At 56.8% G+C, this 14,650-nt stretch overlaps 1 protein-coding gene across 1 annotated transcript in view; it reads left to right on the plus strand.

Annotated features, from left to right (window-relative positions):
• Positions 1-5,153: 5,153 nt before the first annotated feature.
• RAB11FIP4 (RAB11 family interacting protein 4) overlaps positions 5,154-14,650 on the plus strand; it is a 123,280-nt gene continuing 113,783 nt past the window's right edge. The window contains exon 1 of the mRNA XM_053212825.1: positions 5,154-5,327. Within this exon, the coding sequence (XP_053068800.1) occupies positions 5,169-5,327 (159 nt within the window). The 5' untranslated portion in view covers positions 5,154-5,168. The remainder of the gene's footprint in view (positions 5,328-14,650) is intronic.

A 14,650-nucleotide genomic window follows, 5' to 3' on the forward strand; every position in this document is an offset into this window, starting at 1 on the left:
CCGACTTCCGGTAGGTGAGACCCCCGTGGTTGGAGACGGCTCCCCAGCCCTTGAGGCATCCAGGAGCGGCTACTGGGCTTTTAGGAGCCATTTCTGCACTGGTGAAAGGATCTGGAACTCACTCGGGCCGAATATGCAAGGTTTTGCACCCTTCTGAGAATCTTGGAAGGAAGGTTAGCAATCAGTTAGCAATCCGAGGGTCAGAGAAGGTTCCGCGTGGGCACCCACGGGAGCGAAACCCCCAGCTTCCTGGGCACCCCTCCCAACAAGGAAGGACAAGGTCTTTGGATGCCCTGCTCACCTGGACGCGCCCCAGTCCTTGGCACCCCCCGGGCAGGGTGCTGCTGGCTTCCACGAGCCTATGGGCACTCTGCGTCTGCTGGCCAAGCGTATTTTAGGACAGGTGAAGAAAGCAAATGAGTTCACGCCACCTTCCTCCTCTCCAGAGCGATAATTATTCATGGTTAAATAAAACCCCGCAGGTTGTGAGCAAGAAAAAAAAACCCAAAAAACTGTGAATCCTGCTCCGTTTCCACACAGCATGGATGATGAAGTCAATGCCCCTACACGAAAACCAAAAATGCTTCCCCCTTTCAGATTGGTTCCAAACGTCCCCCTGCGGACACACGTACCGGACCACAGGCCGGTCACCAGCCCAGGCACCGCACGGGGCATGTTACATTCCCTTTCTCATTACAAACCCCTGGGGCCTCTGTGAGGCAGGAACTACCGTCCCCACTTTACAGACGGGAACACTGAGGCTCAGAGACGTGAAGTCGTGCAGAATCATGAGCTAAGAGAGCAGGACCTGGTGTTCAGCTCAGCTGTCTGGGATCCCAATTGGCTCTCGGTAATTTTTAATACCTTCCACATGATATTCATACCTTGGCTAATGGCTGCACCACCCTGACCTCTGGTTGGTTGTGTGTTCACGCTGCCTCCTTTTCTGTTTCTGTCAGACCTCCCTCTAAGTGTGGCTGTATTTAGAGCCCACCCGAGGAACCCAGGATAATCTCCCCATCTCCAGATCCCTTCATCACATCCGCAAAGACTCTTGTTCCAATAAAGGTCACGTTCGCAGGTCCCAGGGATTGGGAGGTGGGTCTCATCAGGGGGCGTCTTCCAGACTACCACACACATTTCACCCTTCCTTCCTCAACTCATTCCCTCACAGACCCTGCCTGTGTGTGTTGATCATTGTGCCAGGAGCTGGGAGCTAGAAAACCAAGAAATGGCACGGGGAGTCCCCACCCTCAGGGACCTCTGTGTGACCTTTCACACCCACTTCCCAAGTGCTCTTGTGATAAATAACAGGAGAAAGAGACTCAAGGACATTCAAAATAGCGGACACTCACCACCTGGGCACTGACATTTACATATACCGACCCACCTGACCCTCAGGACAGGGTGGCTTCGCTTGTCTGCACAGAATGCTGCAGGAGCAGAGCGGAGAGACAGTCAAGGTGAAAGAGAATGTAACCAGGGAAGGCTTCCTGCAGGAGGTGCCTGTGCCACTTCCAGGGCACCTTGGAAAGGCAGGCTGGAGGAAGTGGCTTGGGAGGAGGTAGGAATGAGGAGGTGCCCCAGGCAGAGGGAAGCAGGAGGGAGCTGGGATGCTCTGGGGCAGGGGTGAGGAGAGACAGGAGACCGGAGAGGCTGAAGCCTGTTGAGGCTTCTCCCTAGAGAATGGGTTGGACTCCCCACTGCTCCTTCCATATGTATTTCCCAGGTGTGCCTGTGAGGCCGGGCAGCTGTTGGAAATCGCCTGGGGACACAGGGGTCACCTGTGGAAGAGGAAGAGGCTCCTGGTCTTGCTCACTGCTCCCCCAAAGGACTCTCTTGCTTCCCTGACATGAGTATTCTCTCATAGCTGCAGGGGCTGCACTTTGAGCTCTCGGACCAAAGACTTGGGAGCCCTGGGGCTCTGGTCCCAGGTCGGCCTCGAACCACCTGGGTCCTCCCAGTCCGGGCCCTCAGTGCAGGTCCCATGTGTCATGACTGCCCAGTTATCAGCAAGGACAGGGACTGTGGCTACTCCTTCTTCTCTCACCGCCCCGGCATGCCAGTACAATATAGGCACTCGAGAGAAAGAACGTGACCACACAGAGAGCACATCTGCGACGTGTCTTGCTGGCCCCAGCGACACAGTGGTGAGCCACGGACCTGGTCCCGAGACCACGTCTTGTGGGGGAGGCAGGCATCCATCAAGCCGTCACCTGACAGAGGTAAACCTGCAGGGAGGGACCTGGCCGAGAAGAGTCAGGGGTCGAGGAGGACTCCCCTGAGGAAGGAACTTTTGAATTGGGGGTGACCCTGTCTTTTGGGAGAAGAATCACTATTCTGATTATGGGCTTTGGGCCCAGTTCACCTGGGACTGATCTGTTCATGCTCAGATCTGTGACTCCCACCTCCGCCTGTGGAACTGGGTGAGGTCATCCAGCTCCCTGGTTCCCCAGTTAGGGGATCTGATGCCAGGGAGAGCTCTGCCAGACATCTCTCTAGCTGCCCACAGAAGGCAGCTCCAGCTTTTGCTCACTCCTTTCTGTGTGAGCCTCTTGGGTGAGAGAAAATGGGCAGGAGCTGACTTGGGGAGAATGACTAAGAAGGTTCCAGAAGGCAGGCAGCAGCCCCAGCTTCCCCTGCTTACCTTCCCGCCAGCAGGCTTGCTGGACCTCCAGCCTCTCCCTCAGCCTCTCCCCGCCGTCCCCCTGGCTCTCCCTGATTCTCTTCCTCTGTTTCCTCTCGTGCTTCACACGGCAGGTGATATGCAGACCCTTTGCGTACATTAGGTCTAATCTCTGGCCACCCTCTATGGGAGGTACTGTTACTGTGCCCATTGTACAGATGTGGAAACTGAGACTCGAAGTACCTTGCTGAGGAGCATCCAGCTGGCAGAGAAGCCCACACCCTTCCCAGAACCCAGCCCGCCCCCAACCTCCACCCTTACCCCATGACCGCCCCCTTTCCCACTTTCCCACAGCTTAGATTCTCCAATCCTCAAACTCAAAAGTCTGTCTTCCCAGGAGGTGCTCCCGGAGGAATTCAAGTGTCAAGGGGGAAAGGGCAGATAAAGACCACATTCACCCCTGGAATGGGGGCTAGACAGACGGAAGACTGGGGCCCACAGTCAGAGAGGCCACATGGTGGTCCCACTCAGAGTGAGCAGGAAGACCAGAGGCCAGAGAGGAGAGGCCACACAGCCCACGTGCAAAACTTGCCCCCAGCCCACTCCAGACTCCCCGCCTGGGTCTCTACACTGCTCGGTTCCTGGGGCTGGGGCTTCTTTGGGACACACCCTTGGCTGGTAATGAGGACAAGAAGGTGATTAAGACATATCCTGTTCTGGGGGCACCTGGGTGGCTCAGTGCGTTGAGCGTCCGACTCTTGGCGTGGGGCTCAGGTCACGATCTCGTGGTTCACAGATTCGAGCCCCACGTCAGGCTCTGTGCTGACATGGCAGAGCCTGCTTGGGATTCTCTCTCTCCCTCTCTTGCCCTTCCCCTGCTTGAGCTCTCATGCGCTCTCTGTCAAAATAAATAAACTTAAAAAAAAAAAAAAGACACATCGTGTCCTGGTGGGTTTCCTGGCATGGTGGGGGAGATGGGCACCCCACCACAGAATTATAAAACTAAGTAGGCACCTGGAGGAAAGCACCAGAATTCAGACTAACAGGCAAGATGGAGTGCCATCAGGGAAGGCTTCCTGGATGAGGAAACCTCTTTTTCTTTTTTAATGTTTATTTTCAGAGAGAGAGAGAGCACTAGAGCAGGGGAGGGGCAGAGAGAGAGGGAGAGAAAGAATCTGTCAGCACAGAGCCCTACACTGGGCTCAATCTCAGGAACCTGAGATGTTGACCTGAGCTGAAATCACGAGACAGATGCTCAACCAAGTAACCAAGGTGCCCCAGTGAGGAAACCTCCTAACTAAGCGAGAAAGCATAAGTGGGAATGCACTCAGCCAAGGCCTGTATTTGGGACAGGTTGGGGGCAAATGGTGCCACACGGGCCTGGCACGCTGAACAACAAGGTAGATGGAGGAGAGGCGGCAGGCCAGACCCTGCGGGGGGGGGGGGGGGCAGGTAGAGTCATCAGGGGGAGCCCGGGTGGAGGCTCCGCTGAGCACTCCTGGCAGGAGGCTAAGGTCCAGGCCTGGAGGCCGCTGCCCCCTCTCAGATTCTGTCCTGGCCTCTGAGCTTGGGCAGGGCTCAGGCACCCAGGGCCTGCCAGAGAGGGGTGAGCGTGCAAACCCAGGGGAAGGGAGGGAACCTCCCTCAGGTGTTTTGTGTCCGCAACAGGCAAACCTAGTTGCTTGCTTCTCCTTCCTCCTGCCGGGCCCCGTCCTCTCTCTCTCTCCCTCCCCTGTCGCTGGATGCCTATTGGGGCTGGAGCTCTGTTCCCTGCTCTTCCTCTCCCCGTCCTTCCCCCAGCAGGCATCTGGCCCCACAAATGCTGCTGGGAAGGACCGTGTGGTCCAAAGCCTGGAAACCGTTGCAGAGGTTAGGAGTAGGGAGTCTAGGTCCATCCAGATCTGGACTGGATATAAATGTTAGCCCTTCCTCTCACAAGCTGTGTGGCCCAGGGTAAGTAGTTCAACCTCTCTGGCTCTCAGCTTCCGAATGAATGAACAATCGGACACGAACGAAGGAAAACACCTAGAACCTGCAGAGCACCGGGTCCTGCCGGGGACGCCCCCGGGGTGCCCGCAGCGGGGACGGGCGGGCGGCGGGGTGGGGGCCGCGAGCGCGGAGGCGAGGCGGTGGGACCCGGGCCTCTCGTCTGCCTTCTCCCAGGGGGGCGGGGCCTTCGGGCAGCTGGGAGTTTCCGGGCACCGGCCGCGCGCCCCGCTCCGGTTTTCGGGGAGGAGGGGGGAGCAGAGGGAAACCGAGTCGGCGGGGCGGGGGGCGGCCCGCCCCGCAGGAGCGCGGCTCCTTTTGTCTGCAGCCTCCGCGCCGCCGCCGCCCCTCCCCGCCCGCCCGGAGCGCGGGGCTGCGGCGCCGCCGCTGACACGGCTCGGCCGCCGCCGGGCGGAGGCTGCGCGTCGCAGAGGCGCGCGGGCGGGCGGGCGGCCCGGAGGGCGCGCGGCGGCGATGGCGGCGGCGGCGGCGCGGGGCGGGCTGCGGCGGCCGCGGCGGGCGGCGCGGGGCTCGGGCTAGCCGCGGGGCCGGCCGGATGGCGGGCGGCGCGGGCTGGGCGGGCGCCCCCGCGGCTCTGCTGCGCTCGGTGCGCCGCCTGCGCGAGGTGTTCGAGGTGTGCGGCCGCGACCCCGACGGCTTCCTGCGCGTGGAGCGCGTCGCGGCGCTGGGGTTGCGCTTCGGCCAGGGCGAGGAGGTAAGGGCGCCGCGTCCCCGGGCCCCCGCCGGCGGCCCTGCCCTCCACCTGCCCGGGAGGGGCCCCGCCGGCGCCAGACCCTTCCCCCACCCCCACCGCCCGAGCGGGCCCCCTACCTCCCGGCACCTGCCCCTCCCCCTGCCCGGTCGGACCCCCGCTTCCCCCCTTCCTCCCCCCTCCCCCCCCCCCCCCCCCCAGCCAACAGCGCCCGCGGCGGCGAGCGGCACGCGGCACGCCCAGGGTGGCTTCTCTGCCCACCTTCCCTCCCCCGCAGTGCGGGTCCCTTTGGCCCGTGTGAAAACCCACTTAGGGGAAGGCGCTGTCAAGAACCCGGCTTCGGGACCCCCGCCCTCCCTGCCCCTGCGGAGACAGAGCCGGCCCGGGTCTGTGGGAACGGAATTCCAGGACGCGGTGGGGGGCGGCGGGGGGTGGGGCGTGCGCCCCGTTGGGCCCAGCCAGTGGGTGGACAGGCCCACTGGGAGCGCGCTGCAGCCGGACTGCACCCACCGGGCCTTGCACCCAGGAGGAGGATGACACCTGGTGACCCCTCTTTCGGGCTCCGATGGACAGGCCTGGCTGGCAGCTGGCTGTGTTAGATGCGGCAGGCCAGCCAGAGGCAAGCTTGCAGTGTCCCCTGTGATAGGCCCGCGTCTATTTGGGGAAAGCAGGAGTTCTGTTGGTTGTTAGCAGGGCCAGAATCAGTGGGTGGGTGTTGCCAGTGGGGTAGCCAGAGGAATAGCGATAAATGCTCCCTCGACCAGTGTCCCCTCGTGCCATGGGCACAAGGACTGGTGACTTGGGTCCGGGAGGGAGGGCAGGACACCCACCTGACGGGGAGCATCCTCATTCTCGAGTTACTGCCCACTCTGACATGGTCAGGGGTTTTCTCCTGGGAACAGAAGCCCTGAGTTTCCAAGGCCACCTGAGGCCTCAGGCTCTGCGCGGGGAGTGTGGGCACCGGGGGCATCAGATGGGCACTGGCTGGCATTCTGTTTCTGGGGCACCTCGTGCCTAGCATTCCAGAACATGGGAGAAGCCAGGACTTGGTTAGGTTGGACCCGTGCCTCTCTGCCACCTGGCAAGGGGGGAGATGATAGATACCCATCTCTCCATGGCACCTGGGCATGGCCAGGACCTGGGAGCAATAGGTGGGAGAGGATGAGGCAGGTTATCAAGTTGGAGGAGTCAGCTACCCCATCCCAGGAAGCTCGCTGCTGTGCTTCTTGTTAGAGTCCACATTTCCTGCAGCCATCAGGATCTTCTTCCCCAAAGGCCAGCCAAGCCTCTCGCCCTCACCAGTGGCTGCCTCCAAGGCCAGCCGAGCAGCCCCTTAGCATGGGGAGAGCCCCAGCACTCCTCCCAGGACACAGGCTACAGGGGGAAGCACCTGCCTGGCTCTGATGGAACCCGGAGTTCCAGAATAGCAAAGTGGTTCTCCCAGCAATCTGTGCGGGAGGCCCCCTGAGCCCCTAGCAAGCGTCACCACCTTATCCCTGAGCTGGACAGCTGCTGTTGTTGGAACCTTCTCCTTCCTGCACTCTTAGAGCCAAACCTGCTTGTCGCGTAGTCATCTCGGTTCTGCACAGGGACTCACATGGGTCTCTCTTCTGTGTGGCAGCCTTTAAATATTTGAAAAGAACACTCCTGCCCCCTTAGCTCCTTCCCATCCACTCCTTCCCGTCTTCACTTCTCCAGGTCGAATACCCTCTGTTCCTGAAGCCCCAGCCATTTCCATATGACCTGGTAGGGGCTAAATCTCTGGCTTATGGCCCTGGAGCTGCCATCAACTGATTTGTGTGACTCAGTTTTCCTAGTAATACTGCAGAGGACCTGGGTCGGGAGACCCCCAGGACTGCTCCAACCCCAACACCTGACACACACCCAGGAGGCTGCCTTGTGCATGGTGCACCACGCTTTCCATTCATATTACGTTTCTGGCCATCCAGACCCCCAGGGATCTTTCTTAGAAACCTCTGCCAAACCAGGATTCCCCTCAGTCCTGGAGAAGGGTCAGTGATTTCTTTCTTTTTACAGCATAATCATATTAGAGAAGCAGTTTGTACACACTGTAGGAAATTAGAAATGTGGGTATTATGTTCCCATCTCCCAGGCAGCTCCACTGTGACACCTTGGTTACATCCTTCCAGAACTGTTTCTATGCTTATATGTAGATTTCCCCCATAAAATGAGATCATGCTGTGCATACTGTTTTTTAACCTCATTTTTTTTCCCGGTAAATGATCAGCACTTTCTGCTTCAGTAAATTTTCATCTCACTTAATATGCAGACCTTGTTCACATTTCTCTGTTTGGCCCCAAAATGTCCATTTTTGCTGTTTTGTTTAAACCAGTTTCCTCTCTACAACTGTGCAGTGCATCAATGTTGTGACCCTTAGGTCTCTCTACTCTAATGCAATCCCTTTTTTAAAACAAAATTTTAATAATCCTGGCTTGTTGAAGAAAGCAGGCCTCTGGTCTGTGTCAATAATTTCTTGAATCAAAACCTGTTATTTGGCCCTTTTTCCTATTAACTTTCATCTCGTTCATTTCATCCCATTGTAATAGACAGTGGAGAGAATTTAAAATCCTACCTCTGTCACTCTCATGCTATGCTGCCTGCAGGGGTAGACAAGCAGTGCTTCTATCTGAATCCACAGGCTGATTGGAAACACAGGGCAGGACCACGGACAGGGCTTGGTAGGGGCGGTTCTACTCACACTATCCTTGACGGAGACCCACGGACGTACATTCTGCATAGTCCTCGCTACACATTACGGTGGAGGGAAGTCATTTCTCCACAGTTAGGGATGCCTTCGAAATTCTATGTGCTTGGACAGTTTCTATTTCGTTTGTTCAAAACTCAAGTGGAAACCTTGATTTCCCAACCCACTAGCGCTGTAGGGTAGACAGCTGTGGTTCACTAGCTATGGCGTTCAGTGAACTTCTCAGAGCTGGTTACCTGCGTTTTACCAACTCTCTCCAGAATACCAGGGATGCCAGAATCCTTTGAACTGCTCAAAATATACTGGGTCGCAAAAAATAAAATAAAATACCCATGAGGCCATACTAATATAAATGATTGAATGAGTGAATAAATAAATACTAGGAAAATATACAGAAGAAATTCAAGTAATTTATGTAGATAAGTCCCCACCAAGGAGGCAGAGCCTAACTCCCCACCCCTTGAAAGAAGTGTCAGATGTGCATAGTGGCTGCCTTCTAAAGGCGTAACTTTTCAGCAGAGAAGCCTGACTAGCACTGTCTCAGCCACACGATCAACATCAATAGTGATAAGTCATGTAGACAACGTGTACCCTTGGTGTGACGTGATAAGAGGCTCTTTACCTCTACGGTCTTCCTCCCCAAACCCCAGTCTAGTCGTGAGTAAAATATCAGACAAACCCCAACCGAAGGATATTCTGCAGAACACCTGCTTAGTATTCTTTCAATTTGCCAAGGTCATCAAAACCGAGGGAAGTCTGAGAAACTGTCACAGCCCAGCAGAGCCTAAGCAGACACGACAACTGCATGTAAGGCAGATGGGATCACGGAACAAGAACAGGACATTAGGTAAAAACTAAGGAAGTCTGAATAAAGTATGCACAGGAGTTAGTAATGGTATTATGTGTAAATTAGGTTGGCCTCTGACACCCCCCCTGATTTATTGGCTTAGGAGTCAGAGCAGAAAAGAGAAGACAAGAAAATTTGATAAAAACATAAGTGCCTGTTACGGAAACACAAAGATTTAGCTTTTAAGGACTACAAAGATGGGGGGAAATTCCACTGTCCCAACTCTGAAAGTCCCTAATACGTGGGAGCAGACAGACAAGTACATAGGAGTGTGGTCTGAAACCATATTGACTTCTCATGTCTTGCTTTTTTTCCCCTAACCTTTCTGAGCCTCTGTTTATTCATTCATAAAGTGGGGGTGATAGTAGTCCCCATTCCATTGGGTTACCGTGGAGGTTGAACCAGCTTATATATGCGAAGTGCTCAGTCTGGGATCTGCACAGAGTAGGCCCTCTATCAGGATTGCTGCTGCTGTTGTTACTACGATTACTTTCTGAACACTTGCAAGCACCTTTGAGAGGCTGTTCTGGAGTTCCCTGGGGCTGAGGTCAAGGTCTGGGACCAGCGTGTGGTGCTCTCAGCCTACCCTCCTTGTCCCGCTCAGGTCTGCCAGTCGGCCTTGCATCCTATCAGCAGTCTGAGGACGGAAGACCTTAAAAGCAGCGAGAGATGGGCCATATTCCCTGTTGTACATCCTCTCCTTTTTTCAGTTTGAAGACCATCCTTCTTGCTACATAAGACAAGACAAAAGCGGTTGAGTGGTCTCTCTGCCATCTGTTAGCACGGCACTATCTCCTCTGCACAGTGCGCCTGTCCTTCCTGCTGGGAATGGGGGGGCCACTCCCACATCCGAAAGGGTGTTGTGAATTATTTGGGGGAGGTAGCTCAGCTGTAGCTAACCAGGACTAGTCTGTAATTTCCCCCGTCTTTGCGTTTGCCCCAGATGTGGCCAGAAGAATTGGGGCATGATGCCTCCTTCTTCACATTGGGCAGGAGATGAAATAACAGGTCCCAGCTGGGTTCCCTCAGTCCCCACGTCCCCTCCGCGCTCGCGACTGCCGTGAGGGAGATGCCGACGCTGCCTGAGCTGGCAAAGGGCTTGGGGTGCTGGGACAGGACAAGATGGGGCCGGCCCTGGGGTGGGGTCCACCTCAGATTTGTGGGCTGCCGGGGACAGGGGAACCGTGAACTACAGCTGGGGTCTGCCCAGGAGAGGGGATTGGCTGCTGGGGAAGAAGCATCCGTGTTCCCCACATCTGTGGCTAGATCTTGGGAGGTGGGGAAGTGATAGGAGGAGAGGAACCAGATCAGGAAAGGCTCAGCCATCCTCCGTAGACAGTGGGAAGAGCCAGGCAGCGAGATGGGATGTGTGCTTGAGAACACAGGCCGGATCCAGCAGGAGACTGTGACATACTGTCAGAGAGGAAGAGGGCCCAGACTTGGGTAGGGGTGGGGGCAGAACTGGCAGGGGCCCAGAAGGCCTGCAAACCCCCAAAAGTCACTCCTGGATGATGCGACTCAAAGCTCTGTTGGCAAATGGGCCCCTCTAGGTGCCCTGCCCGACTGGGGACACCCTACAGATGACAGAGCTGACAAAACAGGAGGGCCCAAGTCCTCCGAGCCTCGAAGGAAAGGCGGGGGTGCCTGTGGGCCATGAGAGGGGAGCAGAGCAGGAGTGGGCCCGAGACCTTCTCTTTCCTGCGCTTCTGCCCCCGCTGGGCACACCCTGGAGGCTGTGGTCCCTCAGGCGTAGGGGGTGAGCACAAGGTACCCAGCTGTGGGGGTGGGGCGGGGAGGGGCAGGCCCTGGCAGGCATGCAGCACCCTCCGGGCCTCTCCGACGGGCCTGCATCCCAGTTTGGCTGTGCCGGGAGGAGGGCCGTGTAAAGAAAGCCCACAGGGACTGGTCCATCTTGTCAGACATTCCTGACGTGGCCTGAATGCATGTGGTGAACATCTCTGGGTATAGCTCCCCCCCCAACATACCGGGTTCTAGAGAAGAAGAAAGCTCTAGGTAGTGGAGGACTTGGTGGTGGGCAGGTGTGGTCGGTGCCTCCACGTTGAGATCTGAATGGGGGAACAGAATCTGGCCTTGCAAACAGCAAGACGTGCCCTCAGAGTAGTTTCAGTGGGCAGAGGATCTGAGCTGTCCTTGGGTGCTGGGCCTTCACCCTCTGAAGGTGGATGCTGTCTGTAGGCCTCAGGGTTACCAGCCAGGGCAGGCAGAGTGGTGTTTAGAAATGGCCCCAACTCTGAGGCCTGGGCACTTTCTGCAGCTCCAGGAAGAGAACCAAATAGGCAAGGAAGGAGAGAGGAGAAGGTGGTGGTGGAGGCAGGGCAGAGGAAGCAACGCTCTGCCTGTGGCCGATGATTCCCCGTGTGCCTCCCCAGGCTGGTGGGCCGGGAGGGGGATCCCAGAAACCTGGTGGGTGTGTGGTGGAAGGCTGAGAAAGCACTCCTCTTTCCATGGGCCGGCTGGCTCCACCGCTGTCGGGGTCGGTCATCCCTGCCTTGGAGGCAGTGCAGATTTGGAGCTGGTGACCCACCCACCAGCCCCACCCCGTGCCACTTGGTGTGGGCTGGAACGCCCTCGTTCACGGGTCCGTTTGTACAGGCCTGGTCGGGGGGGGGGGGGGGGTCCTGCCCGATCCCAGAGTAAGTGCGTAAGGGGGCTCCTCTGTCCCCTGCTGCAGTGGCCCCTGTTCCTCCCCAGGCCCTGAGCAGTCCCACCAGCGCTGAAGGGGAGGCTGACAGCTGGCTGGGAATGACAGTTAGAACTGGGCAAACCAGAACAGGGAGGGATGGGGGAGGGAACGCCTGCTGACCTGGAAACAGTGAATGTCATGCCTGCCCTAACTGCTCTCTTCTCACACGCACACACACAATTGGGTGAAGGCCCTGAAATTTTTATAGAGTAGTCTTAATGGAAATACCTTTTGCATGTGGGAGCTGTCTTAATATATGTTTCCAGGATTAAAAAAAAATTTTTTTCCCCATTTACATCTCGCATGCCTACTATATGCCAAAACCCTTCCAGGCACTGGAAAACCGGAGTGGCCTGGAGCTGGGAAAGACACAGGCAAAGGAAGAAAAATTACTAACGGGTGGCGGTAGGTACTAGGAAGAAACAAAGTACTGAAACAAACCCAAAAGGAGATTCTTGCCCTTTGAGTGACTTGTGTTCTAGGAGGACGTGTAGGTAGAGGCTGGAATGAAGTGGGGGACTGCCTGCACCTGGCAGATATCTGAGGGTGGCTGACCCAGGCAGCGGCAGGAGACGCCTGGGGGTTAGAGACACGGCAAGTGGCCTGCGAGGCAAGAGGAATAAAGGGAGATGGGCAGGGGGAAGCAGGGCACCCACAGGCGGGCGGTCACCTCATCCAGGGGAGAGATGCTGGAGGCACAGAGCAGGGCAGCGGTAACGGAGGCGTGGCTGGATTTGGACAGTCGAGCCCACTGGAAGGAGGGTGTGAGACAAGGAGAGAATTTGGAGAATTTGCTGGATGGGGAAGACTGAGGCTGGAGGCGGGTTGGGCAAGGAGTCAGGAGGTCCACGTTAGCCTGTGAAACCTGAGATGTGCCTGGCATCCACGCGGAGATGTATGCCAGCAGGTGCACAAGTCCAAGGAATGCGCCTCAGCCTGGCTCTTACTGGCAGGCCCTTGACCTGCTCCCTCTTCTTCCTCAGCCCTTCGGTCTGACTGCCCACAACACAGGAGTTTATATGAGGGAAAAACAGAGAACCTGACTGAAGTGGGATTCGGCCCACTTTAAAGGCCAGGCGCAGGTGTGGGGGCCCAGGGACTCAGCCGGGCTGGCTCGGGGCATCTCACATCCCCACCAGAAGATGCCTCAAGACGCTCGCCTCGCTGTCTTCTTTCTGGGTCGCTGACTGCTCATCTGCCCGGCCCATCTTGCCTCCTCCCTGCACAGAGTAAGAACTGGCCAGGGCCATAGTTAACTGCTGGAACGTGCGGTTGATATGACTGCTCGCCCTCTCCAGGGCACCTTGACTGGAACCACCCCCAGTTAGACTTGGGGCTCTTTGAACCCTTCTGTTCTATGCTGTTTCCCCCACCCCCAGCATCTTCTGATCCTTGGAGGCGCCCCTCCCAGAGCTTAGGGCCACCAACATATCACCCCTGGGGTCACTGCTGAGGGATCCCCTGTTCATAGCTGCATGCTCTTAGAGACAGGGAGAACAAAGCAGCTCAGACTCTACACATTTGTATACCAGTGATGCAAGAGGAGAGTAAGCCTCCTGGCAGCCATAGCCCAAACTAGAGCTTTGAGGACCTCCAAGTTCCCTTGGGATCTAAGACCTCGAGTCTCGTTTGCTGTGGCACAGAACTCAGAGAATATTGCCAGCTTCCTGCAAAAGCAGGTATCGATTGCGCGTGGGCCTATAGTGGCCACTGTCCTGAGGGAGATCCCAATCTAAGACCAACACATACCTGGACAGGGTAGACAGGTAAATCAGAGACTGATTTACACCAAAACAAAAACCACCAGGGGAGTTAGAGGCCCATTCAATGCCTGTGTCATTCTAGCACAGCCCTGCCAGGAGATGGGGGCTCACTGCCTCCCTAGACAAGCCCATTCTGCTCTGACAAGGCTCTGGCTGAGTTCTCTTTCACACAGTGAGCTAAGGTCTGTCTCCTGGGGCTCCAGATTTTGCTCATCCTTCCCTCTCCCCATCCAGCCAGCCACCTACCCGCCCATTGGACAGCACATCCACTTAAACATCTGCTTAGTCAGCCAGCCACCTCTCTGCTCATCCATCCATCCAAACACCTGCCTCCCCATCGACCCATCTACTCATCCGTTCGTTGCACATCCGCCCATTTGTCCATCCATCTGTTCACCCACCCTTCCACCTCCCCTGCCTACCCATCCACCATGCGACCAGCATTTCTGAGTAGGCCTGAGGCCTAAGCACAGATCCAGGGCTGGGGACTGGCACTTTTAGGGAGTGATACGTGACTGTGTGTGGAGAGGGCACAGCAAGGGCAGGGAGGGTGAGGGCTGGAGCAGGGGCCAGATGGTGACCTTCCAGAGGGCTGAGGAGCTGAGACTGGCTGGCTGGCTCAGATGAGTCGTGGGTGCTCAGCAGCCTGGGCCTCCCCTCTTTGGAGTTAGCTGGTTTTCATTTCGCACTTCCCACATTGGCCTTGGGTCTGGTGAGGTCCGAGGCCTGACTCTAAGAAGGGAAAGCCTACATTATTTCAAAGGTGCTTATTATGATGGATGGACCTGTTTCCTTATCTGTGAAATGGGGGTCACAACCCCTATTTGTGGGAGTGTGTGTGTTGAGAGCTGGAGACAATACATAAAGACCCAACGTGGCGCCTCTTGGCATCATCATTCATCTGCCTTGTTGGCATCCCTGCTGCTCTCAGTCCTGAGAGCGCACCTCTGACCGCTTTCCTCTGCCTGGTACTTTTCCAGGCGTAGGCCTCCCTTGTGCAACGGCCGCACCTTCTCCCGCAGCCACTAGTGACTTTCTGTGGACCGGGGGGGGGGTGGGGGGGGTGAAGAAATGCTTAGTGCTGTCTGCCATCATAGTTCTCATTCTGTTTCATCCTGGAAACAACCCTGTGAACCAGAGAGGTGAAGTGAATTGTCCAGGGTCCCACAGGAAATGGAGGAGCTGGGGCAGTTGGGGTCCCTTCCAGGTTCTTCCAGGGTCAGGAGAGGAAAGAGAATGATCAGATCTGAGTTGCAGAAACTTGACGTTGGAGGAACCTCAAATCCG

The sequence above is a fragment of the Acinonyx jubatus genome, chromosome E1, assembly GCF_027475565.1.
Source record: "Acinonyx jubatus isolate Ajub_Pintada_27869175 chromosome E1, VMU_Ajub_asm_v1.0, whole genome shotgun sequence".
NCBI lineage: Eukaryota > Metazoa > Chordata > Mammalia > Carnivora > Felidae > Acinonyx > Acinonyx jubatus.